At 42.4% G+C, this 25,688-nt stretch overlaps 7 protein-coding genes across 10 annotated transcripts; 5 read left to right on the top strand and 2 right to left on the bottom strand.

The window, feature by feature from the left end:
* The first annotated feature begins 137 nt into the window (after nt 1-137).
* LOC108598951 lies at nt 138-1,241 on the top strand. Its single transcript, XM_017985722.1, has 2 exons — nt 138-225; nt 291-1,241. Exons 1-2 carry the CDS (start codon nt 202-204, stop codon nt 1,119-1,121), a joined length of 855 nt encoding a protein of 284 aa, XP_017841211.1. The 5' UTR covers nt 138-201; the 3' UTR covers nt 1,122-1,241.
* Nucleotides 1,242-3,218: 1,977 nt separating this feature from the next.
* On the top strand, nt 3,219-5,446 carry LOC108600278. 2 transcript variants are annotated; one of them, XM_017987746.1, is made up of 6 exons: nt 3,219-3,324; nt 3,557-3,803; nt 3,943-4,063; nt 4,121-4,282; nt 4,341-4,474; nt 4,530-5,446. In XM_017987746.1, exons 2-6 carry the CDS (start codon nt 3,741-3,743, stop codon nt 5,367-5,369), a joined length of 1,320 nt encoding a protein of 439 aa, XP_017843235.1. In that variant the 5' UTR covers nt 3,219-3,324; nt 3,557-3,740; the 3' UTR covers nt 5,370-5,446. The 2 variants fall into 2 exon arrangements, with proteins under 2 accessions (XP_017843235.1, XP_017843234.1); XM_017987745.2 differs by having other exon boundaries at nt 3,602-3,803; nt 4,530-5,369.
* LOC108600277 (probable proline--tRNA ligase, mitochondrial) lies at nt 5,396-6,983 on the bottom strand. 3 transcript variants are annotated; one of them, XM_017987741.2, is made up of 4 exons: nt 6,869-6,983; nt 6,558-6,809; nt 6,226-6,487; nt 5,396-6,175 (listed from the first exon to the last, which is right to left on the bottom strand). In XM_017987741.2, exons 1-4 carry the CDS (start codon nt 6,959-6,961, stop codon nt 5,421-5,423), a joined length of 1,362 nt encoding a protein of 453 aa, XP_017843230.1. In that variant the 5' UTR covers nt 6,962-6,983; the 3' UTR covers nt 5,396-5,420. The 3 variants fall into 3 exon arrangements, with proteins under 3 accessions (XP_017843230.1, XP_017843232.1, XP_017843233.1); XM_017987743.2 differs by lacking the exon at nt 6,869-6,983 and having other exon boundaries at nt 6,554-6,590; XM_017987744.1 differs by lacking the exon at nt 5,396-6,175 and having other exon boundaries at nt 6,416-6,487; nt 6,554-6,809.
* A 164-nt stretch (nt 6,984-7,147) lies between these two features.
* Nucleotides 7,148-8,434, top strand: LOC108600279 (snurportin-1). Its single transcript, XM_017987747.1, has one exon. The coding sequence runs from the start codon at nt 7,193-7,195 to the stop codon at nt 8,411-8,413; it is 1,221 nt and encodes a 406-aa protein (XP_017843236.1). The 5' UTR covers nt 7,148-7,192; the 3' UTR covers nt 8,414-8,434.
* A 103-nt stretch (nt 8,435-8,537) lies between these two features.
* Nucleotides 8,538-10,367, top strand: LOC108600276. The gene is made up of 3 exons (XM_017987740.2): nt 8,538-8,784; nt 8,844-9,032; nt 9,090-10,367. The coding sequence occupies exons 1-3, from the start codon at nt 8,548-8,550 to the stop codon at nt 10,299-10,301; spliced, it is 1,638 nt and encodes a 545-aa protein (XP_017843229.1). The 5' UTR covers nt 8,538-8,547; the 3' UTR covers nt 10,302-10,367.
* Nucleotides 10,368-11,330: 963 nt separating this feature from the next.
* Nucleotides 11,331-12,361, top strand: LOC108600280 (troponin C). Its single transcript, XM_017987748.2, has 4 exons — nt 11,331-11,434; nt 11,503-11,677; nt 11,790-12,041; nt 12,332-12,361. The coding sequence occupies exons 1-4, from the start codon at nt 11,423-11,425 to the stop codon at nt 12,358-12,360; spliced, it is 468 nt and encodes a 155-aa protein (XP_017843237.1). The 5' UTR covers nt 11,331-11,422; the 3' UTR covers nt 12,361.
* Nucleotides 12,362-21,336: 8,975 nt separating this feature from the next.
* Nucleotides 21,337-25,096, bottom strand: LOC108601103 (leucine-rich repeat extensin-like protein 3). Its single transcript, XM_017989017.2, has 4 exons — nt 24,954-25,096; nt 24,814-24,886; nt 22,273-22,356; nt 21,337-22,215 (listed from the first exon to the last, which is right to left on the bottom strand). Exons 2-4 carry the CDS (start codon nt 24,820-24,822, stop codon nt 21,337-21,339), a joined length of 972 nt encoding a protein of 323 aa, XP_017844506.2. The 5' UTR covers nt 24,823-24,886; nt 24,954-25,096.
* Between the last annotated feature and the right edge of the window lie 592 nt (nt 25,097-25,688).

Here is a 25,688-nt window from a genome sequence, read left to right as displayed (position 1 = left end):
TGGCTAAAACAAGTTATTAGCATTAAGCTTCTTCTTATTTGTTGTTGTTTTTGTTGATTGAAAGCTTGCGTCTCGAACGTGGTGGAACTTTTATGGGATAGCGCTGCTTAAAAACTCGCACATTTCTCAGCTGCGAACTTATTATCAAGCTGAGCTTTGTGGTGCCAACAACTGGGAAAATTCTATAGCTTAAAGTCAACCATGAAGTGCGCTTTGATTTTCACGGTGAGTTAACAGAAAATAAATTAAATGCAAATTAAATAACTAAAGTAAATTTGTTTAATTTGTAGCTGTTAGCGGCTGTGTTATCCTGCAGCTTGGCTGCACCCTTGGAGTTCAACGATCTGTTTTCCGGACTTTTCCGCAGTGCGCCTAATGCAGCGGACCAGCCTCAGCAGGATGTGGTCAAGCGCCAGGTGCTGGCCAATAACGATGGCGAACTCAAGCAGATCTCGTTCCAATCACTCATAGGCGATCTGGAGAACAGTTTGTTCCAATCCGCTTTGAGTGTGAATGGAGCTAGTGAGTCTGACACGTTGGTGCCTGAAATAACGCCAGAGCCATCAATTCAGTCCGAGGCTGTGCACAGCGTTAACAAGCGCTCAGAGGAAGTGCCCAAGGCTCAGCCTGAGGAACGCAAGATCTTGCTGCAAACCACCAAGAAAGTGCCAGAGGGCGAGTATAGCGGACCAGCGCATCTGCTCATTGATCGCGTCTCAGTGTTGCCACATTTGAGTGGCTCAGTGCCACTGATACCCACGTTCCAGGTGCACCACACCAAGATCACGCAGGCTACCATCAAGGAGGAGGCCAATATTGACAATGGCGATGGCAAACAGACCAAGATCAGCATCACCAAGACATCCATAACAAGCACATCGCCTGTGGAAACGCTGGAAACACAAAGCACCAGCGCTAATCCAGAGCTGAGCAGCAGCACCGCCAGCAGCACCACTAGTGCGGCCGCCGGCAGCACCACCACCGAGCAGCTGCCGAGCTCCACCACAGCTGGCAGCACTACAGAGACAGCCATTGTCAAGCTCAAGAAAGTGGAGGAGAAGCTCAAGGAAAAGGTCGCCGAAGTGGAGGCCGAGCCCATAATCTTGTCCGCACGCGTCTAAGCCTTAGCCTAAGCTCTAACTTAAACACTAACTTAGTCATACTCACAGTGTGAGACTCACACATACATTTTACATATATACATATTTATGTCACGTTCAATTAAAGTCATGTGATCTGAACTGATCTGATCTGTAGTTCCAGCAAAATTCAGAAATGCAGCTTTATTTAGTTTAAAAATTCACACAACAGCAAAATGTTGAGTACAAATCTCACACGCTTACAAAGTGTTGGAGAGAGAGAGATGAAGAGAGAGTCGGGGGAGTTGCCAAATTTGAGGCTCTAATTGTTAAAGCAACAACTGCGCAGATAATGCAAATAAATCTAAACAGTATCGTTGAATTAGTCAAGCATGGCAATTTTTCACAGTGAGAGAGCAAAAGCAAAGGAAATGCAGCGCTCGCTCTCTCGCTCCCTCACTTTGCATAGAATTTTGCAGTAGCAAACGCATTTGTTACACAAATAAAAAAAGCTGGCTTTTATTTAAACATACAAAAAGTAAATACAAGTACAGTAGATACATGCTAAATGCAGCTGTAAAATGTAACAAATAAAGTGCTTCTTCTCTTCAATATAGTTTATTGTATGATAGTATCCTTATTGCTTTCAAGTGTTTTCTTTAAGCAATTACCACTGTAATGCCCAATAAACTTGCAAACTATTTCGAAACAGCTTTAGTTGCTAACAACAATTGGGTTAGTTCAATATATGACTTACTCGGCATTTGTTGCTCTTCAATTTATGTGAAATTATTATTTTCATTATTATTGTGTGTTAAAGGTGTTAATAAATATTTAACTTTGATCCATTCATGCGGCTATTTGTTTATGTAATCAGGTTAAATTAACTGCAAAAAACTATAAACTATGATTCAGCGGAGAAACTCTTCAAGCTTAAGGGTGAAGCATGTTTGAGGTAAATACAATTGGCAAACATTTATCTTAACTAACTTTTAATGATAAATGTACATTTGAGTGATCACCCGCTATGATAGCTAATCAAATTGTTGATGAATTTGTAAAAACTGGAAAGCAATAAGTTTTGTTTGCTTAGGTGTTTGAAAATACACTGAGAAAATAAAGTAACAGCTTAAAATTAAAACTACTACTACTGCTGCTTATTTGCTTAATAAGTTTTATTTGCTTTTAACTTATTTATTTCCACAATGTTACACTTCCTACTGCTTATTTATTTATTTTCGCATTCTTGTAATTAGCTCATTTGTGGTCTTATCAACAAAACACACTTGATACGACTGCCTGGCAAATACAAAATTTGTGTATCTTGTTACAATCTCTCTTATTGCGCACATTGCTCCGCTACGGTCGCTGAGTCATCTCTAGGCGAATCTAAATACCCCCAGCCAAAGTTCCAGAGAATCTTGCACTCCGCCGCACCCGTACGTGCACCTAAATTAGAACCACGCGTATCGAGCAGTGGACTGATAAAGGCCTGAGAGTGAGGGAGGCATACAAAAGACATCAAGTATACGCAATGTGAGTGCAACAACCAGGCAAACATGGCACTCAATTAAATCAAAATTGATAAGCGTCTATTTATTGCACACTTTACAATTCATTCTGCTTGGAAGTAGTTAGTTTGTTATTTTTGGCATCAAGAAATATATTATATATCCGTAATGCTGAATTTAGTAACAATTCTTATTGTTTGTTTATATAATTCATGTGCTAATATTAAGTGCGTGCGCTAGATAACGAATTGCTTGAATCTATTGATAAGCTGACAACAAGCAGGCAGTGCTGGCACGTAGGTATACCCTAGAAATAATTTATAAACCTATTCAAATAAGAAAGTGTTAACAATCTAGAAGTAAGTTATTTAAAGACAATCAAGCCACCCAATACGACATTAAGTAATGCGTATGCTAATCAAAATATTTGCAGGCTGAGAGTGTTAAGACTGCCCCTGGCCTAGTCATACCTACATTGTTGTTGCCACAATCGTTACCCTTCACATTTCATAGGCTTTATCTTATCGCAGTGCCAAAAAAAAAAAAACAGTTGAAACAAAAGAGTAATTGACGATGGCTATTGAATGGGTTGCCGGTTGCCCAGCTGAGCAGCGTAGGGTTGTCGTCTGGTGTGCCTCGATAGAGAACCAAGCGCGTGGGAGCTCAGTTCCAAGGAGGCAGTTGGTGAATACGCTTCGCACCTGCTGTCTATATTTCAAATAAATATTCTAACGGTAAGCGCGATAAGAAATAACAATTTGAGTAAGAAGAAGCGTTGTTTATGATCGTTTGCGGGGAAAAAACACGCTATTTATAAAGTATTTGTGACAGTGTAGTTCTTCTTCAAGTGCAGCAATCAATGAATCATTCTAATTGTGACAACAATGTGAAATATAAACTGATATGTGTATATAAAAATTATGCAAAAAGTCCCATAACTCATTAAACTGATTAGATATCTTTTAGTTTCAGCTAACCTTTTGTAATTTCCAATTGATTTTCTCACTTAAGGCTTATATGGGAGCTATCTTATCGGCCAGCACGCAAAGTCTCTTATAAAAGCAAGCAATAGATCACAGGTTTGGCAAATTCCTTCAATTTTGCTTTGGATCAGTAACGCCAGGCTTGAGGATATAGCCAAGCTAACAAGATGGCTAGTTTCAGCGTGGGATTCGCAAAATGTTTTATGCTCTTTATGGCTGTGGTCATATTGGTAAGTTAAAATGTTCATTCTCTATCACAAAATTGTCTTTAAATATTAAAGATTAAAGATTTTTTTGTCTTCTTGTTTATATGCTCATGTCTACATTAACCATTGTATTTAATAACAAATTTTATTTATACACGCACAGGTGCAAGGTCTTGCTTTCTTGGGTCTATCATTATGGGGTCTAACCCACAGCGGTTGCGAAGCGACAACGCAAATCGAAAACAACCCACTGAGATTTGCTATGGATTTGATATACTTTGCGGGTAAGTAAGAAGTAAACCTTATAGTAAAACAGTTGAATAATAAAAGATCCATTACAGATAAAGAATGTGGCGATCCAAAGCTCAATATACAGGGCAACACAATCGAGCTGCAGATGAACTGGGACAAGTCTTACGAGATAACGCACAGAGAATATATATTTATGATGACCTATGCAGTGGTTAGCGGTTGTTGGATTGCCTCATCGGTGTTTATCATACGTAAGTGCATAGGCTAAATTTAAAAGCAGATAAAATATAATTAATTTTATTTGCGTAGTGACACTTTGCTTTGCCACCACCAAGCTAATCACTGGGGTTGTCTACTGGCCCTGGTTCCTCTCCGTGCTGGCGGGCTGCATCTTGGATGTGGTGGCCACAGTATTTCATGCTATAGATTTGAGCAATACTTTAGTAAGTTGAGTTAAATGAGCAAGTCAACTAAAAATTTACACTAATTCACTTGCAGAGCCTAGAAGACGCTTTTAATTATGTGGGCGTTGAAAATACTGACTCGTTGCCCAACGCGGTTATGGTCTTCTTTCAAAACCTTGGCATTTACTTCTCAACGCCTGCTGTCATTATGCTCTGCATCAGCTGCCGTGTGGTGGTCATCTGGCTGTTGAATCTGATAGGCGGCATTTTCTGCCTGACGCTGGCCAACAATTTGGCAAAACAAACGGCAGCCAAGACACCGGCGTATAGAAACCAAGAGCCACCAACGCGTCAGGCCACACCACAGCCTATGCCTGTAATGACGCAAGCGGTGGTCTTTGAGCAGGTGCAGCCGGAGCCCACGGCGCCCATGTCCGTCACACCGCAGTCTATGCAGGAGGAGCTTCAGTATCCGGAGCAAATACGTCCCAGACCCTTGTCTATTGTAGTGCCAGCCACCAATCCTGAGCTGTTGCAACATCAGGACTCACGTCAGTATCAAGCCAACGATCGCACCACGCTGCAATCTCCAGTCATGGTGCTGCCACCCATTGTGCCCCAACAGCAGCCTGCGCAAGAGTTGAACAGCTATCGCAATACTACAACGCATCCAGATCAGCTTAACTATCCTGCTGATGAGCGTCCCACATCGCCAGCGGTGCAGCAGCTAGCCACCGGATCTGCTTTGAACAGTCGTTACTCGGAACTGTATCCCACGCCGCCTGCAAATCCACGCATTAGCGAGGAGCTAAGAAACCAAATGCCTTGGTCGTATACTAGTGCCGTAAACAAGCCACCACCGCCGCCACGCAAGCCACAGCAACAGGTGCAAATTTATCCACAAATACCTGAGCCAGACTATGGGGAGCATTAGTATTTTTTGTTTGTTATAATTTTGCGTTATTGTTAACTTTATTGCATAAAGCTAATGCACATGACCAAGTCTTTGTTGTAAATCTTGCTCTTTCGTTTTAATTGTGCCTTGCAGCAACTGCTGCTTGTGTTCCACATGCGCCTGCACCATGCGTAGCACCTCTGGCAGCTCCAGCTCTTGAGGTTCCTCACCACACATGTGCAGCTCTAGCTTGGGCGCCTTGGCGCCTACCACAATTATCAAAGGATGTCCCAGTCGCTTGGCATCCATTAAACGTTTGCCTATGGTCAGCTCCTTGCGCTCATCATGCAGCAGCTCCTGTGCGCCACATATTGCTGACAGCTGTTCCAACAACTGCAATTCCAGTTGCTCTGTTTTAAGCTGTTCCTTGCTGCCCTGCTTGGCGCCTATCAAACAAACATCATAGGGCGCTAAGAGCTTAGGCCAACGTAGCTGCTGCTCCGTGGATTGCACTTCCAACGCTGCGGCTATGACTCGCGTAAGTCCAATGCCAAAGCAGCCCATTGTTAAGGCGTCTGGCTTGCCAGCGTTGTTAAGATAGGTGGCGCCCAATGGCTTGGAATACTTATCGCCCAACAGAAAGGTGTGTGCCACTTCTACGCCACGCACTTGACTTAGACTCGTGCTCTGACAGCTAGGACAAGTCTGAGTTTCTGTGTCTAGCACCTCTAAATTGCCCGCATAGCCGCATTGACTGCACTGCAGCAACGTATCCTCGCCCACAGCAGATACATAATGGTATTCATGTGATAAGCTACCGCCCATTATGCCTGTGGCCGCTTGTACTATAAAGATTTTAGTTTAATTAGCTGTTAAAAATGCTTGCAAGCCTTACCTTTGACATAGGGCACCTCCAGCTGTGCAAAGAAGCGCTCATAGGCTGCACTAACTGCCGCATAGCTCTCCTTGGCTGTGCTCTCGCTTACGTCGAATGTATACATGTCCTTCATTAGAAACTCCTTGGCGCGCATAAGTCCAAAACGTGATTTCAGCTCATCCCGAAACTTGGGACCAATCTGATAAAGTCTCAAAGGTAGCTGACGATAGGAAATAGGCGCTGTGCTAGCCAGCATTGCAGTAACCGCCTCCTCATGCGTCTGTTTAAAACAAGAAACAAGTAAGTTTAGTTTAAACTAATTATGTAACAAGTACAGCCAACTCACTTACTGGACTCATTAGAAACTGTTTGCCACTGCGATCTCGCACCATATAGAACTCTGAGATATCACCCTCCAGCCGTCCGGTCTTTTTCCATAGCTGTGTGGGTGTTAGCACAGGTAAACTGATCTTCTGCCCACCGGCAATTTGCATATTCTGCTGCACCAAGTTAATGCATTTGTCCAAAGCGCGTTGCGCTATGGGCAGCAGCTGATAGGTACCATTGCTACCAGATTTAATTAGGCCAAGTTCAGTTAACAACTGTTATATATAAATATTATCAATTTCAATCTGCTTTCGTAACAATTTGTGGTGCTTACTTTTTGACTGCGTGATAGCTGCTCTGTTTGTTTAACAACTGCATTTTTCGGCGTCACTAGAACTGGCCAGAAAAGACGTGAGGCTTTATTCATAACTTAAATTATTTATTTTTGTATATATTTAAAATTAAAAAATATACAAAACAATGCCGGTAAAAGTAAATGCGATCAGCTGTTTAGCTTGTCCCATGCGTGTGAATGCTCAACATGTTAAATAACAGAATGTTAAGTGTAACAGCCCACTGCCATCCATTATAATTGTGTGAATTGTAAGCCGGTGGTTTGTGCGAAATTGTTGAAAATAAAACTTTTGATTAACGCACAATGGCCAGTAGTAGTAAGAGTGGCAGTAATTACAAAGAATTGTACAAACTAAGTGTGGATCTTGGCGAGCACCAAAAGCAACGTCAGTTACAACTTCTGAACGAACAAAAACAGCGACGACAATTGCAACAAGACGAATTCCGTGATGTGACGGGCGAAGAGGAGGAGAAAGAAAAGCTGCCTCCAAAACAACAGCAGAGTAAGCAACCCAAGCCGAAATCTGATAAAAACAACACAAATAGGGGACACCAGCATAAGCTCCAACTCTCGGAGTGGCTACGTCAGCGTCCTGAAAATCTTTGCGATTGGTTTCTACTGCCATGTCCCGTGGGCAAACGCTGTCTTGTGGTGGCCACCTATGGAAAAACGAGGGTGTACAATAAGGCGGGCCGCACGATAATGCGTCTACGCACGCAACTGCCAGGTGATTGGTCAGCTCAGAGATCACGAACCGTATTGGATTGTGTGTACGTGCAGGAGCTGGATACCTTCTATGTTCTGGATGCGCTGGCATTTGGTCAGCAGCGTTTGCAGGAATGTGAAGCCAGCTTTAGATTCTACTGGCTGCAGTCACGTTTTGCAGAGAGTGTTTACCTTAATGAAGTAAGCGAACACAACGATAAAGCGTTCAAGCTGCTGCCCTACTATGACTTTGAGGATGCAGTGGCTATAGATCAGGCGCTGCAACGCTATCCACTCTGGGACAACAATCAGCCGCGGCTGGATGGAATGCTTTTCTATCACAAGGAGGCCAGCTATGTGTACGGTAACACGCCCTTGGTTTGTTGGTTGTTTGCCTTCATGCTGCCCGATGTGCTAGGTCTCCCAGTCAGCAGTGAATACAAGAGGCCAGAGGAATATAATGGTCAGGCAGTGTTGAAATACATGAATGAGTTCGACAAGAAGCTGCAGACACAGCGCATGGCTTATCGCAAGCAAAGCTGGCGCAGAACGGAGCAAACGGCACAGTCCAAGTCAGACGCAACTGTAGATGCAGCTGTGGAGCACATGGATGAAGCTGTAGAGCACATGGATGCAGCGGAGGAAGAGGAGGAAGAGGATGAGTTTCTTGAGCTGCGCGACCTGATAGACCGTGAACGTCGCCTGGAGCTGGGCGAACTAGACATGGACTGCAGCCCAGACATAAAAACAGCAACAACAACCACCACCAGCACAATAACAACAGTACCAGCAACAGCTGTGCCGCACAGCAACTGTTAAGCTGTCTTTGGGGGCGCCTCGCCCGCGGCTGCGCAGTGCGCAGCTGCAGCTCTGAGCCCTGGAAAAATTAACAGTTTGCAAAATCAGCGCATCAACTACACAAACAGAATTTGAGGAACAGAAAAATTATAGAAATGGTTATTCAACGCAGCTGGAAAATACTCAGCGATGCGGCGAGCACGGCGCATAATGCCACAACTAGCGAAAGTCAACAGCGGTCGCCCGCTGTGCTGCAAGCAAACAACAACAGTTCCAGCGATGACTCGGATTGCTCGAATCAAACCACACATTCAATGGACACACGCGTCGCCAGTCCGGCCAAGCAATTGGAAACAGAGAAGCCTGCAGAGACAAATATTTTGGATAATTCAGTAAGTGGTTATGGATAAGTGTTAAGTTAGCCTGACTAATGCATACTTGTGCCCTACAGAAATTTGTAACCAACACAGAGATGGCGGAGACCATGCTGCAGCGCATTAAGCAACGCTATAGTGGTGCACATAATTTGGAAAGCGGCGGCAGCGCGGAGTCAGCTATGCGTGCCTTGGAGTTGTTGAGAATCAGCGTTCAGCAGTCTTTTGATTCGGAGATCAATGCCATCATTAAACGATACATGACTGTAACTATTTTTTAATATTGAATTGCATTTATAATTTATGACAATAATTTCTTGCAGAATTATTTTAAGCCCGCTTTTGGCAACATTAAGGAGAATCTAGGCCAACATGCCATCAATGAGGAAGCCCTACAAAAAATGAGCTCCTGTGCGCTGTTGGAAAACGCCAAGGCACAGTACACAAACTTTGTGCTACGACAACAACGTCCAACAGCCAGTGTTGCCATGAACACAACTATCACGGAGCAGCAGCGTCTGGGGCTTAAACGACAAGCAAAGGCAAGTGATTTTGTGCCGAACAAGCAATATGCCAACAACTTTGCTTATGCCATGGGGAAGTCTATAGCGCAGCTGCCAAACGAGCAGCAGCAGCAGCAACAATTACCACTGGCACAGCAACAACAACAGCAACAGCTGCAACGTCCGCCGTTAAGTGGAATGTTGCCGACGCCAGTACGTCGTCAAATCTTTTGGAACACTGCGCAAATCACCACCAGCACCAAATTCGTGTTAGATGTGCAAGCAAACCTTGCGTTTGGTTTTAGCATTGATGGCAAGGAAATGGGCGGCGCCAGACTGGCCAGCAAACATCCTGAGATTATACGTTATTTGCCCGATGCAGAGGATCGAGAATGGCTGTCTAATCGTGGCATTATACCAGCTGATAGTCGCAGCTCACGTTTCCTCTTTCTGATTTATGACGAAGTCTGTCGACTGCAGCAGACTCACGAACTCTATCGCAACCAGACTAATATTGATCTCAGCATGATGTTAACATTTAGTGTGACCGAGACGATGATACAGAAGATGAAACTTTTTTTCGTGGATTTGAATATCAAAAGTCGTGGACTGATAACCAACTCCTTCATCGTTGCCACCAATCAACAACAATTGCATCAACAACAACAACCTCCACCACCACCACCACTACTACAGCAGCAACAATTGCCCAGCAGTAACAATAGTCACCTCAGAAATGCGCTCCTCCAAGGTGCACCCGTACAGCAGTCTACAAGCACACCAAATTCAACTGCTGTCGTTGCTACAACTGACGAAACTGTCAATGTGCCCAAGGAGTTGCCTCCGCCTGCTGCTTCACCCTGTCTGCAAGGCACTGTTGTCGGCAGCAGCACGACAACGCCTCAAGTCATCAATAAACTGATTGTTGGCAATTCAACGCTAAGTTCTTCACATGCCACGCTCACGGCGCTGCTGAATCAGAGTGGCACTCCAGCGGCGCCTTCCGCTACTAACGCCAAATTTCGTAATTAAGATTCTAGTCAAGTAGTATAACTTTTTGCTTAAGCTGTTCTCATATCTGTTAGACTTACATTTATCCTGGTCAAATTATATTCTAAGAGTATTTGAAATATACTATGCATATATATATATACTATATATGAATAAATATAATCTTAATCGAAACAAAAAGTGTTATTTGCAGAAAGATTTATTTGCTCTTTTGTTCTTCACGCGAGCACACTTGCTGCTATCTCGGCAATCCAAAGAGAACTAGATCGTCTCAATTTCATGTTTGCGATTTCACTCCTGGTACAACCCAATTGTTATTATTATATTACAATATGGAAAAATATTATTTTAAAGAAGTTTTTATAGAATTTCTAGATTTTTTTTATTAAAGTTTTATGATTAATGAACTTTTCTTTCCATGTAGAGGTATTTAGTTTTGTTGCCTATACATATGCCGTCTGATTTTGAGTGTAGTGTATCACATATATGTACATGTTTCTATACAGATGTATGCGTTGTCTAGCGCATGGTTCACTGGGGCATTTCTCCATACCAATGCTGTACTTGTCTTGCAGTATCTTTATATATCCACACGCATACAGCCATTTGATTGTAATACAACTGTGTACAATACGTATGTATATATATATATATATTGTATATATATATATTGTGTGTATATAGCTGCTCTCATACATGCAGTCTACCAGGCCCTCCTCCTCACACCCCATCCCATCCACTGTTGCTCCTGTTCGTGTCGGGTGTTTGGGGTCTGGGTGATCGTGCTGTGATTGCTGCAAGTTGTGTCTGCTGGCAAACCACTATACGGCTCACATTTGCCTGCTCATAGAAGTCCGTCTGTGTTGGACGGAGATCGTTTTAATTTTGTTTTTGATCGCACATTTACAGTTCTTTCTAAAAAACAATAAAATTCTGGCATCTCGCGTGGAAAAGTGCTACAATATGTTCGGTTCGTCTACTTGTCTGTGTAAATGTGTGTGTGTGACAGTCGATCTGAAATTTTTGCGCTATATTTTGGAAAACACAGCCGTGAGGCTTTGTAGTAGGCACGAATACTCCGTGGTGATCGGTTCGCAAATCTTTGAGATCAATACAAATTTTGGAATTAAACATTATACAAAATGAGCAGCGTTGTAAGTGCAACTGTGTGCCAAATTCCAATTGCGGATTGTGAAAATAAAATATGAATTTTGTTAAACAGGATGAGGATCTCACACCCGAGCAAATTGCTGTGCTCCAGAAGGCGTTCAACAGCTTTGATCACCAGAAAACCGGCAGCATTCCCACTGAGATGGTGGCTGATATTCTGCGTCTGATGGGTCAACCCTTCGACAAGAAGATCCTGGAAGAGCTGATCGAGGAGGTTGATGAGGACAGTAAGTAAAATCAATTACTTTTTGTTGAACCGGAAATAAGGTTGTCATTCATTACTTACAATAAACTAATTTAGTTTTGCAGCTACTTAACCATGATTATTAATTATTCCAGAGTCTGGTCGTTTGGAGTTTGGTGAGTTCGTGCAACTGGCTGCCAAATTCATTGTGGAAGAGGATGCTGAAGCCATGCAGAAGGAGCTGCGTGAAGCTTTCCGTCTCTATGACAAGCAGGGCAATGGTTTCATCCCCACCACCTGCCTGAAGGAGATCCTGAAGGAGCTTGATGATCAGCTGACCGAGCAGGAATTGGATATCATGATTGAGGAAATCGATAGTGATGGTTCCGGTACAGTTGATTTCGATGGTAAGTTGGAAAAGCTAGAAAAACAAATTGTAGCTGTTTGCAAAACATCATTAGTGGCCGCCCCCACATAAAATCAGATACATAAACATAAACATTGGGTGTGTACATATATGTCTGGTTGTTTGTGCTTTCGCTGTTGATCTTGAGATTTCGATTATGACAAATTATAACTTTTTGGAGCATAGTGAAACCTATTTTTGGCAACGCACGCGACAGTGCACATTAAATTTAAAAATATGTACATATATTATTTATGGCATATTATTAAAATTCATTATTTTAATTTTCAGAATTCATGGAGATGATGACTGGCGAGTAAGCAAAAGTAGCAGATCCACATTTAAACACACACTTACACTTCTACACACACACACACACACACGTATACATGGCAGCACACCTGTTTGGGACACACGTTCATTTGTTTACATTTGTTTCATCTTATAAGCAATGGATAGCCTCCAACTTAAACACACGCACGCGCACACAAACAAAAAGAAAACAATTAGTATTAACTTTTTTCTACTACTTTTTATACAACAAAAAACTATCAAAATTATAAAAGATAAAATAAAAGGTTTACTTAAAACTGTGCACTATGGGAAAAATGACCAGTTTATGAGACCAATACCCATTTTTCAAAAGTCGGAAAATACAAATTTTTCTAATATGTTTATTTGGTATCTCATGAGTAAAGTAAGCCTAAAAACACTTTTGTGCGATTTTTTTGGCTGAGATATAGCTTCTCAAAATTAGAAAGTGATAAGAAATGAGGACGGCATCATTTTTGTCAAAAATTTACAGGGGTTACATCACGATTTTTGCAAAAATATCGAAAATCGTAGACTTTCCAAGTATGAATGCAGTTTTATTCTTATGCATCTCACGTTTTTTGCCAAAATATCGAAAGTCTTAGACTTTCCAAGTTTGAATGCAGTTTCATGCGTCTCATGAGTCTAACAAGGCATGAAACTCTGCAAGCGGATGCAATTTCGCTGAATTACGGCTTATCAAAGTGCATTGGTTTTGTTGCCATAACTATGACAAACATGAAACTCTTAAATCAAACGACTTTTCGCTAAGTTACAGCCTATCACAGTTTAATTATCCACAGAAATTTTGCTTTTGTTTACTACTATTTTGTTTATAACTTAGCCAAAGAATTATTAAAACCATACAAATTTGAACTCATTTTAATTGTGCTCATAACGCCGACATATACTGGTATAAAACAGTTCAGTCGGATTTATTCCCGCTGAATTACGGCCATTTAAAGGTTGGATAACGCAACGATATGTTATTGATGTAACAATCTGTTGCCATTAATGTAACTATTTTAAGAGCGGCGATCGTTGCTGTCTGCCAATGAACATATACTTACCTTACTTACTCCGTCTGTCCACCGTACTTACTTATAACTATCATCCAATTTTTAGTTATACCCAGTTTAAATTAAACATTGTTTGCATTGTTTTTTATTATTGTACATCAACAACCAATGGTTGCTTGTTTTGTACATCAGCAACCAATGGTTGTTTGTTTTGTACATCAACAACTAAAGGTTGTTTGTTTGTACATCAGCAACCAAATGTTGCCTGATTTGTTTTGTACATCAGCAACCATTGGTAGCTTGTTCTATGGTGCCTCTTTGTACCAATGAACTCTCAAAGTATGCAGCACATTTCTGCACTGCATGATCGATGGTCTCTCTTTGTACCAATGCACCCTAAAGGTATGCAGCACTTTTCTGTAGTGCATGATCGATAGTCTCTCTTTGTACCAATGAACCTTTGAATTAATACACGGCAGCAAACAACGATTATTGGACTGCACGGCCAGCAACCATTGATTAGTGGTCTGCACGGCAGCAACCATTGATTATTGGAATGCACGGCAGCAACCAACGATTATTGGAATGCGCGGCAAAAACCATGATTATTGAATGCGCGACAAAAACCATTGATTATTGGAATGCGCGGCAAGAACCATTGATTATTGGAATGCGTCGGCAAAAAAACCATTGAGTATTCGGAATGCGCGGAAGAACCATTGATTATTAGAATGCGCGGCACAACCATTGATTATTGGAATGCGCGGCAAAAATCCCATTGATTATTGGAAATGCGCGGCATACAACCAATGATTATTGGATGGCGCGGCAAAACCATTGATTATTGGTAAATGCCGCGGCAAAACCAATGTGGATTATTGGTCTGCAAACGGCAGCAACCATTTGGATATGGATGCGCGGCAAAACCATTGAGTATGGAATGGCGCTGAAAAAAATTCATGATTATTGGAATGCGCGCCAAAACCAATTGATTATTGAATGCGCGGCAAAACCATTGATTTTTTGGAGGGCGCGGCAAAACCATTGATTATTGTTCTGCAACGGCTGCAACCAACGATTATTGGAATGCGGCAAAACCAATTGATTATTGGAATGCCGCGGCAGCAACCAATGATTATTGGAATGCGCGGCAAAACCATTGATTTTGGAATGCGCGGCAAAACCTTGATTATTGGTCTGCACGCCAGCAACCAACGATTATTGGAATGCGCGGCCAAAACATTGATTATTGGAAATGCGGGGCTTGATTATTGGATATTGGAATGCGCGGCAAAACCATTGATATTTGGTCTGCACGGCTGCAACCAACGATTATTGGAATGCGCGCAAAAACCATTGATTATTGGTCTGACGGCGCAACGCATTGATTATTGGAATAATGCACGGCAGCAACCATTGATTATAGGACTGCCACGGCAGCAACCAATGATTATTGAAATGCGCGGCAAAAATTGATTATTGGAATGGCCGGCAAAACCATTGATTATTGGCCTGCACGGCAGCAACAACCATTAATTATTGGAATGCGCGGCAGAAAACATTGATTATTGGAATGCGCGGCAAAACCATTGATTATGGCCTGCATGACGCTTGCAACCATTGATTAATTTTTTTTGAATGCACCGGCAGCAACCAAAATATTATTGGAATGCGCGGGCAAAAACCATTGATTATTGGGAATGCGCGGCAAAACCATTGATATTGGCCTGCACGGCTGCCAACCAACGATTATTGAAATGCGCGCAAAACCATGAATTATTGGTTGCACGGCAGCAACCATTGATTATGGAATGCGCCGGCAACACCATTGATTATAGGACTGCACGGCAGCAACCAATGAATATTGAATGCGCGGCAAAAACCCATTGATTATTGGAACGCGGCAAAAAACATTGATTATTGGCCTGCACGGCAGCAACCAACGATTAATTGGAATGCGCGGCAAAAACAATTGATTATTGATGCGCGCAAAACCTTGATTATGGCCTGCACGGCTGCAACCATTGTTTTGGAATGCACGGCAAGCAACCCAATGATTATTGGAATGCGCGGCAAAACCATTGATATTGGAATGCGCGGCAAACCATTGATTATTGGCCTGCAACGGCAACAACCAACGATTATTGGAAATGCGCGCAAAAACCATGATTATGGAATGCGCGCAAACCATTGAATTATTGGGCCTGCACGGCCTGCAACCATTGATTATTGGAATGCACGGCAGCAACCAATGATTATTGAATGCGCGGCAAAAACCATTGATTTTTGGAATGCGCGGCAAAACAATTTGATTATTGGTCTGCACGGCAGCAAACATTGATTATCAGGATGCACGGCAGCAACCAATGATATTGAATGCGCGGCAAACCCATTGATTATTGGAAATTGGAATGCGCTGATTATTGCCTGCAACGGCAGCAACCAACGATTATTGGAATGCGCGGCCAAAAAACCATTGATTATTGGATGCGCGGCAAAACCATTGATTATTGGCCTGCACGGCTGCAACCCATTGATTATTGGAATTGCACGGCAGCAACCAATGATTATTGGAATGCGCGGCAAAACCATTGGATTATTGGCCTGCACGGCTGCAACAACGATTAATTGAGATACGCGGGCAAAACCATTGATTTGTTGGAATGCGCGGCAAAAACCATTGATTATTGGTCTGCACGGCAGCAACCCAACAGATTAATTGGAAATGCGCGGCTAAAACCATTGATTATTGGAATTGCGCGGCAAAACCATTGATTATTGGACTGCACGGCAGCAACCCATGATTATTGGAATGCACGGCAGCAACCAAAATGATTATTGGAATGCGCGGGCAAACCATTGATATTTGAATGCGCGGCAACAACCATGATTATTGGTCTGCACGGCAGCAACCAACGATTTTTGGACATGCGCGGCAAAAACCATTGATTATTGGAATGCGCGGCAAAACATTGATTATGGCCTGCACGGCTGCAAACCAACGATATTGGAATGCGCGGGCAAAAACCATTTGATTTTTGGAATGCGCGGCAAAACCAATTGATTATGGAATGCGCGGCAAACCATTGATTTATTGGAATGCGCGGCAAAACCATGAGTAACATTGGAATGCGCGCAACAACCAATGATTATTGGAATGCGCGGCAAAACCAATTGATTATTGGTTGGCACGGCAGCAACCATTGATTCTTGGAATGAGATGCACGGCACAAACCATTGATTATTGGACTGGAAATGCGCGGCAAAACCAATGATTATTGGAATGCGCGGCAAAACCATTGAGTATTGGAATGCGCACGGCCAGCAACCACGATTATTGGAATGCGCGGGCAAAAAAACCATTGTTATTGGAATGCGCGGCAAAGCCATTGATTATTGGAAAGCGCGGCAAAACCATTGATTATTGGTCTGCACGGCTGCAACCAACGATTATTGGAATCGGCAAAACCATTGATTATGGGAATGCGCGGCAAAAACCATTGATTATTGGTCTGCACGGCAGCAACCAATAATTATTGGAATGCACTCCAGCAACCAATTGATTATTGGAATGCGCGGCAGCAACCAATGATTATTGCAATGCGCGGCAAACCATTGATTATTGGACTGCACGGCAGCAACCAATGATTATTGGAATGCGCGGCAAAACCATTGATTATTGGAATGCGCGGCAAAACCATTGATTATTGGTCTGCACGGCAGCAACCATTGATTATTGGAATGCGCGGCAAAACCTTTGAATTATTGGAATGCGCGGCAAAACCATTGATTTTGGAATGCGCGCGAAACAATTGATTATTGGAAAGTGCGCCAAAACCATTGATTATTGGGTCGCAACGGAGCACCATTGATTATTGGGAATAAATGCTACGGCAGCAACATTGATTATTGGGAATAATGCACGGCAAGCAACCATTGATTATGGACTGCACGGGCCAAAAAGCCAAAAAAAAAAAACCAATGATTATTGAATGCGCGGCAAAACCATTGATTTTGGAAATGCGCGGCAAAACCATTGAGTATTGGACTGCACGGCAGCAACCATTGGATCTATTGGTCCTGCATAGGCGCAACCATTGATTATTGGAATAATGCACGCAGCAACCATTGATTATAGGACTGCACGGCAGCCACCAATGATTAATGGAATGCGGCGGCAAAAACAATTGATTTTGGAATGCGCGGCAAAACATTGAGTATTGGAATGCGCGGCAACAACCAATGATTATGAATGCGCGGCAAAAACCTTGATATTGGTCTGCACGGCAGCAACCATTGATTATTGGAATAATGCGGCAAAAACAATTGATTATAGGACTGCACGGCAGCAACCAATGATATTTGGAATGCGCGGCAAATCCATTAATTATTGGTGCGCGGCAAAACCAATTGAGTATTGAATGCCGCGCAACCACCCAAATGATTATTTGGAATGCGTCGGGCAAAACCATTGATTATTGGTCTGCACGGCAGCAACCATTGATTATTGGAATAAGGTTCAAAGGTTCATTGGTACAAAGATTTATAGGACTGCACGAGCAAACCCAATGATTATTGAAATGCGCGGCAAATACCATTGTGTATTGGAATGCGCGGCCACAAACCAATGATTATTGGAAGCGCGGCAAAACCAATTGATATTGGTCTGCACGGCTGCAACCAACGTTATTGGAATGCGCCGCAAAAACATTGATTATTGGAAAGGCGCGCAAAACCCATTGATTATTGGAATGCGCGCAAAACCATTAATTATTGGAATGCCGCGGCTAAATTATTGATTATAGGGATGCACGCCAGCAACCATTGATTATTGGAATGCGCGCAAAAACCATTGATTATTAGGGATGCACGGCAGCAACCATTGATTATTGGAATAATGCACGCAGCAACCATTGATTATAGGACTGCACGCCAGCCACCAATGATTATTGGAATGCGCGACAAAACATTGATTATTGGAATTGCGCGGCAAAAACTATTGATTAATTGGATGCGCGGCAACATTGAATTATTGGAAATGCACGGCATAGCAACCAACGATTATTGGAAATGCGCGGCAAAACCATTGATTATTGGAATGCGCGGCAAAACCATATATTATTTTAATGCGCGGCAAAACAATTGAGTATTGGAATGCGTGGCAAAATCATTGATTTTTGGAATGCGCGGCAACAACCATTGATTATTGAATGCGCGGCAAAGGCAAACATGATTAATTGGAATGCGCGGCAAAACCATTGAGTATTGGAATGCGCGCAACCAACCAATGATATTGGAATGCGCGCAAACCATTGATTAATTGGTCTGCACGCCTGAGAACCAACACGGATTATTGAATGCGCGGCAAACCATGATTATTGGAATCGCGCAAAACCATTGATAATTGTCTGAACAGCAGCAAACCAACGATTATGGGAATGCCGCAAAAAAACCATTGATTATTGGAATGCGCGTTGCAAAACCATTGATTATTGGTCTGCACGCAAGCAACCAACGATTATTGGAATGCGGCGGCAAAAATTGATTATTGGGATGCGCGGCAAAACCATTGATTATTGGAAAGCGCGGCAAACCATTGATTATTGTACTGCAACGGCTACAACCAACGATTATTGGAAGCGACGGCAAAAACCATTGAATTATTGGAATGCGCGGCAAAACCAATTGATTATTGGAATGACGGCAGCAACCAACGATTATTGGAATGCGCGGCAAAACCATTGATTATTGGAATGGGCGGCAAAAACCATTGATTTTTGGTCTGCACGGCAGCAACCAACGATTATTGAATGCGCGGCAAAACCATTGATTATATGGAATGCGCGCAAAACCATTGATTATTGGAATGCGCGGCAAAACCATTGATTTTGGAATGCGCGGAAAAACCATTGATTAAAGGCCTGCCCGGCAGCAACCAATGATTATTGGAATTGCGCGGCAAAACCATTGATTATTGGAATGCGCGGCAAAACCATTGATTATTGGTCTGCCCGGCAGCAACCAACATTATTGAATCGCGGCCACAACCATTGATTATTGAATGCGCGGCAAAACCATTGATTATTGGTCTGCACAGCAGCAACCATTGATTATTGGAATGCGCGGCAAAAACCCATTGATTATTGGAATGCGCGGCAAAACCATTGATTATTGGTCTGCACGGCTACAACCAAGGATTATTGGAATGCCGGCAAAACCCATTGATTATTGGAAGGCGCGCAAAACCATTGATTATTGGTCTGCAGGGCAGCCACCCACGAATTATTGGAATGCGCGGCTAACAACGATTATTGGAATGCGCGCAAAAACCATTTGATTATTGAATGCGCGGCAAAACCATTAATTATTGGAATGCGCGGCAAAAACCATGGATTATTGGACTGCACGACAGCAACCATTGATTATGGAACGCACGGCAGCAACCAATGATTATTGAATGCGCGGCAAACCATTGATTATTGGCTGCACGGCAGCCAACATTGATTATTGGGATGCGCGGCAAAAACCATTAATTATTGGAAAGCGCGGCAAAACCATTTGATTATTGGACTGCACGACAGCAACCATTGATTATGGACATGCCGGCAGCAACCAAACGATTATTGGAAATGCGCGGCAAAAACCCTGATTATGTCTGCACGGCAGCAACCATTGATAATTGGAATGCGCGGCAAAAACCATTGATATTGAATTCGCGCAAACCATTGATTAATTGGACTGCACGACAGCAGCCATTGATTATTGAAATGCACGGCAAGCAACCAACGATTAATTGGCATGCCGCGGCAAACCCTTGATTATTGGTCTTCACGGCAGCAACCACGTTATTGGAATGCGCGGCAAAAACCTTGATTATTGGATATTCGCGGCAAACTATTGATTATGACTGCACGACAGCAACATGATTATTGAATGCACGGCAGCAACCAACGATTATTGGAATCACGGCAGCCACCATTGATTATTGGAATGCCGCAAAACAATTGATTATTGGACTGCACGACAGCAACCATTGATTATTGGAACGCACGGCAGCAACCCCTGTAAATTTTTGACAAAAATGATGCTGTCTTCATTTCTTATCACTTTCTAACTTTGCGAAGCTATATCGCCAAAAAACATCGCACAGAAGTGTTTTTAGGCTTAATTTTCTCATGAGATACTAAAATAAACATATGCTGTTGTGTTCGATTATAAAAAAATTGTTTAACAAAGTTATGGCAAGACAACCAATGCTGAAGAGTAACTTTTTGTTTAATTTCAGACTTTGCATAGCTATTACTCAGCTAAAAAAAACCCAATCCAAATGCTTTGTACGTCAAAATGTTGGCGTGGAAAGCACAATTAAAATGAGTATAAGAGTGTATGAAATAAAAATTATTTGGCGAAGTTATGAACAAAATAGTCAACAAACAAGACAAATTTCTATAAAATATCGCACTTTGATAAGTCGTAATTCAGCAACTACAAATCTGAGTGCATACTTTACTGGTCAGTCAGTGTGAAAACATTGCATACTTTAGAGATCATAAAACTTTATTAAACCCAGTTGAAGTGTGCAGTTCGCTAAAATACTTACTATCTTGAACATTACAATAATGGAGTTAGGTATTGTATACGGCAAGTATAAGAACATGTTTTCGTTAATACTCTTATATAAATATATATAAGGCCCCTAAATTACATTCTGGCCAATGTTCGTATTTTTCGATTTATTTCAGCTGCTGAGTACAAATAAATTGTATGAATTCACAAATTTTACAAACGTATTTTAATGACTAAAATTCGATCGCAGAGCTCACGTAAGTGGACTCGGGTACATTTTTATAATTAAATATTAAATAAATTTAAAGTTAATTACAATTATTCAATATCATAAATTCCTATGGGCACCGAGAGGAAATCGTGTCAATTAATTAGTGATAACCAGGCTGAGCATAGAGTTTAATAATTAAAAGCGATTGCTGGCGTAGGGTAGGAGTATCCCTCGCTCTTCGGTGCTGGCAGGTACTGTGTACTGGGTACTGGGAACGGAATCGCAGGCTTGGGATAATCATAACCACGCGTGGGCTGTGGTGGAGGCAAGTATTGTGGGACTACTTTTGGAGCTGGTGGAGGGAATGGAATCGCTGGCTTTGGATAGCTATAACCAATCTTGGGCTGTGGTGGATTCGTTGGCTTGGGGGGCAAGTACTGCTGTGGCTGAGGCACAATTTTTGGTGCCGGAGGAGGGAACGGAATAGCTGGCTTTGGATAGCTATAGCCCTTTGTAGGCTGTGGTGGAGGCAAGTATTGTGGTGGGCTTGTTGGCTTCACTGGAGGCAGGTATTGTGGGATTACTTTTGGAGCAGGTGGGGGGAATGGAATTGCTGGCTTTGGATAATCATAACCAATTTTAGCCGGTGGCAGGTGGAGGGAATGGAATCGCTGGCTTTGGATAGCTATAACCGGACTTAGGCTGTGGTGGGTGGCAAGTATTGTGGCTTGGGTGGGCTTGTTGGCTTTCACTGGAGGCAAGTATTGTGGGACTACTTTTGGTGCTGGTGGAGGGAATGGAATCGCTGGCTTTGGATAGCTATAACCAATCTTAGGCTGTGGTGGATTCGTTGGCTTGGGTGGCAAGTATTCTATGTGCACTTTTGGAGTTGGGGGTGGGAATGGTATAACCGGCTTGGGATACGAGTAGCCACTTGGCTTTGGTGGTGCTGGTGGTGGCGGCAAGTATTTTGGCTGCTCTGGAAACGGAATTGCTGGGCGAGGATACACATAACCATCTGAGAATGGCACTTTAGGCTGTGGATAGACATAGCCACCCTCAAGATCCTGAAAATATGCAGATATTAAACAAAAGCACTAAGCGCAATAGCTTGTTTCACTTACCTGAAGTCCATCTTCCTGTGTAGAGTAAGGCGAGTAAGCCTGGACACTCAGCGCTGCCAGCGCGAGACACAAAACACGAAGTTGCTGCAATGCAAATAAATTTGATAGCAAATTAGTCACGTTGAACAGAAAAGGGCACTGTTTGAGATAAGCGTTTGACAGTTGTCAAACGCCATCAACATAAACAACAGAGTCAATATATGGCAATTTGAGCAGACTGTTGCTTAAACAAAAGTTTCCGCATATAATTAAGCTCTGCGAATTGAGTAAACGTTTGAAAAATGTGCTTTTGACACACGGCCAGCACAAATGTTATGCTATAACAAGTCTATAAATTGGGTCAGGCGTCTTTAGGCGTAATTGTTTTTGGATTAAACAAGCTAAAAAGCAATTAGCCGCATATTTCAATCGCATGCTGGCGCTAATGACAGGCAGTTTTCATTAATAACGAGCCTATGCCAGCCCGCCCGTCTCTAGCTTAACCCCGCTTAGTCGCAACTTGTAGCTCAAACTAGTAGCTGCTGCCTAGTGCTGCTTCAAGGTCATTCACAGAGCATCTGCAATTAGCATATAGAATAGTTTTGAGCAGCCGTAAAATGTTCTAAATATACAAGTGCTAATGGAGCTAGCTACAAAACACTATTTATCAGCAAAGCCTTAATTAAGCAACAGCTGCTTTGATTTATTTAAATTCGAATTTGAATCCAGTTTTCGTGTTGACCTTGAGAGAAAACAATTTGTTGTCATTAAAACTGAATAGATTTGTCATTAAGTTTGTAATGCTAACTGCTCTGCATGGCATATAAAGTAAGACACGCAATGGAGTCGCGGCATGACTTTTGCTAGGCAGGAGTATATTGAACCCCTGGGCTTTGATAGCGAGCCATTAAAGTGATCTATCATTTTGAGTTTGGCATTAAACTAACCCGGAATTCAAGTGCTTAAATTGAAGCACATAAATTGCAAAAGCAAAATAATTATAAGAAATCAAAAGTCTTAAGCAGCTTCTACTTCAAACTCAGTACGACAAGTGACTGTGATTGGCGCGCCAACAAAAGAACACATCTAAGCAAACAAACATGGCTATAAAAATATTTAAAGTCACCCACGCAACGACAACATGTTGCCAGCATAGCTTTTGATTAATTGTAATAAAATATTTAACGTGTTACAAAAAAAAAAAACAACAATAAACTGCCACTCTGCAGTTAAGTCGTCAGCACTCATTACTTTACGCCAAGTACTTGTCAGCTGTCAAGTCAAAAGTCGCAAAAGCATCTTTAGTTGCAACTAGCCCAAGTCATAAAACAACGCAGCTGTGGACATTTGTGCTGTTTATATATTATAGTTTTATGGCTGTTATAATTTAGCGTCTGCTTTTAGCAGCTTTAGCCAGCGTCCAATTAAGTTGCCGCATAATATTTATATGGTGTTGCCAGCAAATAAATTCTCGACTAGCTGCGAGTTAGAAGGCGTAGCGCGCATGTTGATGCTTTAATAAAATTTGCTACATTTGGCCATGTTGACAAGCAAATGTTTTTGGACAGTTATGTGCAACTGGATTAGGCTAATAAAAGCTTAGCTTAAGCTGCGTGTCTGAGCTGAGTGTAAAAAGATATGTTATTATGGCATTTACGACGGCATCAGCGCCGAAGTTGCAGCGTCATAATGCTGCACCCACAAATTGGGGCAACAGTTTTGTCAAGTCACAATGCGTACAATGGAGCTCGTAGCTCTCGCCTTAATTGTCACAATATGTGGCGTGTGGAATTCCGCTCAATAAAAAAATATATGTGTATAGATGCGATTGTGTAAGTGTATGTGTGTGTGTGGACGACCTTGAAGAAAATCCGTTTGTTGAGGTTAGCATTGCTGGCTTTAATTACAATTGCTCAACTTGACAACATTTGTTCTGCGATATAAAAAAAAGTATTATATTTATTGCGCATACGCAGTGTTGGCCAACTGGTTGGCGTTATGTGGCCAAGAACTTACATGAGCGTGAAGCGCGTTAAGAGCTAAAAGCTTGTAAATTAGCAGAGCACCAAAAGCACATTTATGAGTGCTTCCGGTACAGTAAACTTTCCATGTGTGTCCATCAGCAGCGTACTCAAGCGATTTTTATGCGCTTTGTTTTTGTTTTTGTTTTTCATTCGGCCCGTTGACTCAGGCATTGAGCTTAGGGCTTGGCAGCTGTGCGGCACTTTGCTGTTTTCTATTTTGGCTCTTGCAGCGATTTTCTACAATTGTAGCGCCATTTATGCAAATTTAGCATGCGAATAGTCGAACTCGTAAGTTGTTTGTTTTTGCTGTACAGCTGTTCAGCTTGTGCTGTCGCTTGTGTTGAGCAATTTTGTTTGACAGACAAATGCATTGGCGTTTGCAGCTTGCAACTTGCAGCTTGCCACTTGCAACTGCACCTCAGCAGCGCGAAAAAAGTGTGAACTCTACGCCTGGCATTCTAGCTTATTATAGAGCTAACTCATATTGCTATTGTTATTGTTATCGGTTGATTGTTGTTCACTTGTTGTTCAAACTCACCATCTTCATTCTAGAGTCGTGTTGCAACAACGACGTGCGTAACGAACTCAATACGTATAACTTGCGTCAGCAGCTAAAAATATATGAATGAGTGTTCTATATAGCATTTACACTGTTTATCTGTTTATGGCAATAGCTACCCACTCGTAAGCACTAAACACCAACAGACGGAGCTGCAGCAGACACAGAACACACAGAGCACACGATTAACTCTTTGAAGACGCGCGCGATACGCTAGCGACAAACGCAACGACAGCTGCTGGCGGTGCGAACTCGAGCAGATTTGAAGTTCAAATAACAAAAACTGCGCCAACGCATGCCTTATTTATAAGAGCGACAACAACTACAACAACATGAAATGTTCGTGCCAGCCGTCGCCGTCGTCGACGTAGAGTCGACGTGGTCGTCATCATCATCGTCGTCGTCGGCTACGCATGCGCAGACGTGCAGCTACTGGTTACTTGGTTGGGCGTGCTTGGTTTTGCCCAGGGCGGCGAAGAATTTCAAGATCAACTTTCCACCTGCTCTAACCGATTGCTGCTGAGTTTCAAGCAAATTGCTGTCATTACGCTTCTAATAGTGACAAAATTATTTGCTGCTCTTTTTGGTGGTGGCTTCTTGGCCTTGAGTGCAATGTAGTATCAAAAGTAATTTTTATAGCCCGCAGTTTTTCCTTTTTGCCAACCAGTTTCTGTATAGCGACCTTAGCTGGCAGTTTGTGCTAAAGAGTTTGCCAAATGTGCGACAGATAAATCATTTGGGGTTTGGCTTGCCAAGTTGCTCAATCAAATTTATTAGACTCGATTTCATCAATCATGAGCTTAACTATTACAGCAACTGCACCCCATTCATAGACAATGCAGTACACAAAAGAA

This window comes from Drosophila busckii, chromosome 3L (genome assembly GCF_011750605.1).
Source record: "Drosophila busckii strain San Diego stock center, stock number 13000-0081.31 chromosome 3L, ASM1175060v1, whole genome shotgun sequence".
Lineage (NCBI taxonomy): Eukaryota > Metazoa > Arthropoda > Insecta > Diptera > Drosophilidae > Drosophila > Drosophila busckii.
The sequence above is the reverse complement of the archived record's forward strand: the minus strand, read 5'-3'. Positions and strand labels throughout refer to the sequence as shown.

What these genes read in the sequence shown, in the direction of transcription:
- LOC108598951 (XM_017985722.1), top strand. Translation starts at nt 202, where the DNA reads ATGAAGTGCGCTTTGATTTTCACG. An exon ending in AGTGCGCTTTGATTTTCACG is followed by an intron (nt 226 to 290) that starts GTGAGTTAACAG and finishes TTTAATTTGTAG; the next exon opens with CTGTTAGCGGCTGTGTTATC.
- LOC108600278 (XM_017987746.1), top strand. Translation starts at nt 3,741, where the DNA reads ATGGCTAGTTTCAGCGTGGGATTCGCAAAATGTTTTATGCTCTTTATG. An exon ending in TTATGGCTGTGGTCATATTG is followed by an intron (nt 3,804 to 3,942) that starts GTAAGTTAAAAT and finishes ATACACGCACAG; the next exon opens with GTGCAAGGTCTTGCTTTCTT. An exon ending in TAGATTTGAGCAATACTTTA is followed by an intron (nt 4,475 to 4,529) that starts GTAAGTTGAGTT and finishes ATTCACTTGCAG; the next exon opens with AGCCTAGAAGACGCTTTTAA.
- LOC108600277 (XM_017987741.2), bottom strand. Translation starts at nt 6,961, where the DNA reads ATGAATAAAGCCTCACGTCTTTTCTGGCCAGTTCTAGTGACGCCGAAA. An exon ending in AGCTATCACGCAGTCAAAAA is followed by an intron (nt 6,810 to 6,868) that starts GTAAGCACCACA and finishes TATATATAACAG; the next exon opens with TTGTTAACTGAACTTGGCCT. An exon ending in GGAGGTGCCCTATGTCAAAG is followed by an intron (nt 6,176 to 6,225) that starts GTAAGGCTTGCA and finishes AAATCTTTATAG; the next exon opens with TACAAGCGGCCACAGGCATA.
- LOC108600279 (XM_017987747.1), top strand. Translation starts at nt 7,193, where the DNA reads ATGGCCAGTAGTAGTAAGAGTGGCAGTAATTACAAAGAATTGTACAAA.
- LOC108600276 (XM_017987740.2), top strand. Translation starts at nt 8,548, where the DNA reads ATGGTTATTCAACGCAGCTGGAAAATACTCAGCGATGCGGCGAGCACG. An exon ending in CAAATATTTTGGATAATTCA is followed by an intron (nt 8,785 to 8,843) that starts GTAAGTGGTTAT and finishes TGTGCCCTACAG; the next exon opens with AAATTTGTAACCAACACAGA. An exon ending in TCATTAAACGATACATGACT is followed by an intron (nt 9,033 to 9,089) that starts GTAACTATTTTT and finishes AATTTCTTGCAG; the next exon opens with AATTATTTTAAGCCCGCTTT.
- LOC108600280 (XM_017987748.2), top strand. An exon ending in CGAGGAGGTTGATGAGGACA is followed by an intron (nt 11,678 to 11,789) that starts GTAAGTAAAATC and finishes TAATTATTCCAG; the next exon opens with AGTCTGGTCGTTTGGAGTTT. An exon ending in CGGTACAGTTGATTTCGATG is followed by an intron (nt 12,042 to 12,331) that starts GTAAGTTGGAAA and finishes TTTAATTTTCAG; the next exon opens with AATTCATGGAGATGATGACT.
- LOC108601103 (XM_017989017.2), bottom strand. An exon ending in CACAGGAAGATGGACTTCAG is followed by an intron (nt 22,216 to 22,272) that starts GTAAGTGAAACA and finishes GCATATTTTCAG; the next exon opens with GATCTTGAGGGTGGCTATGT.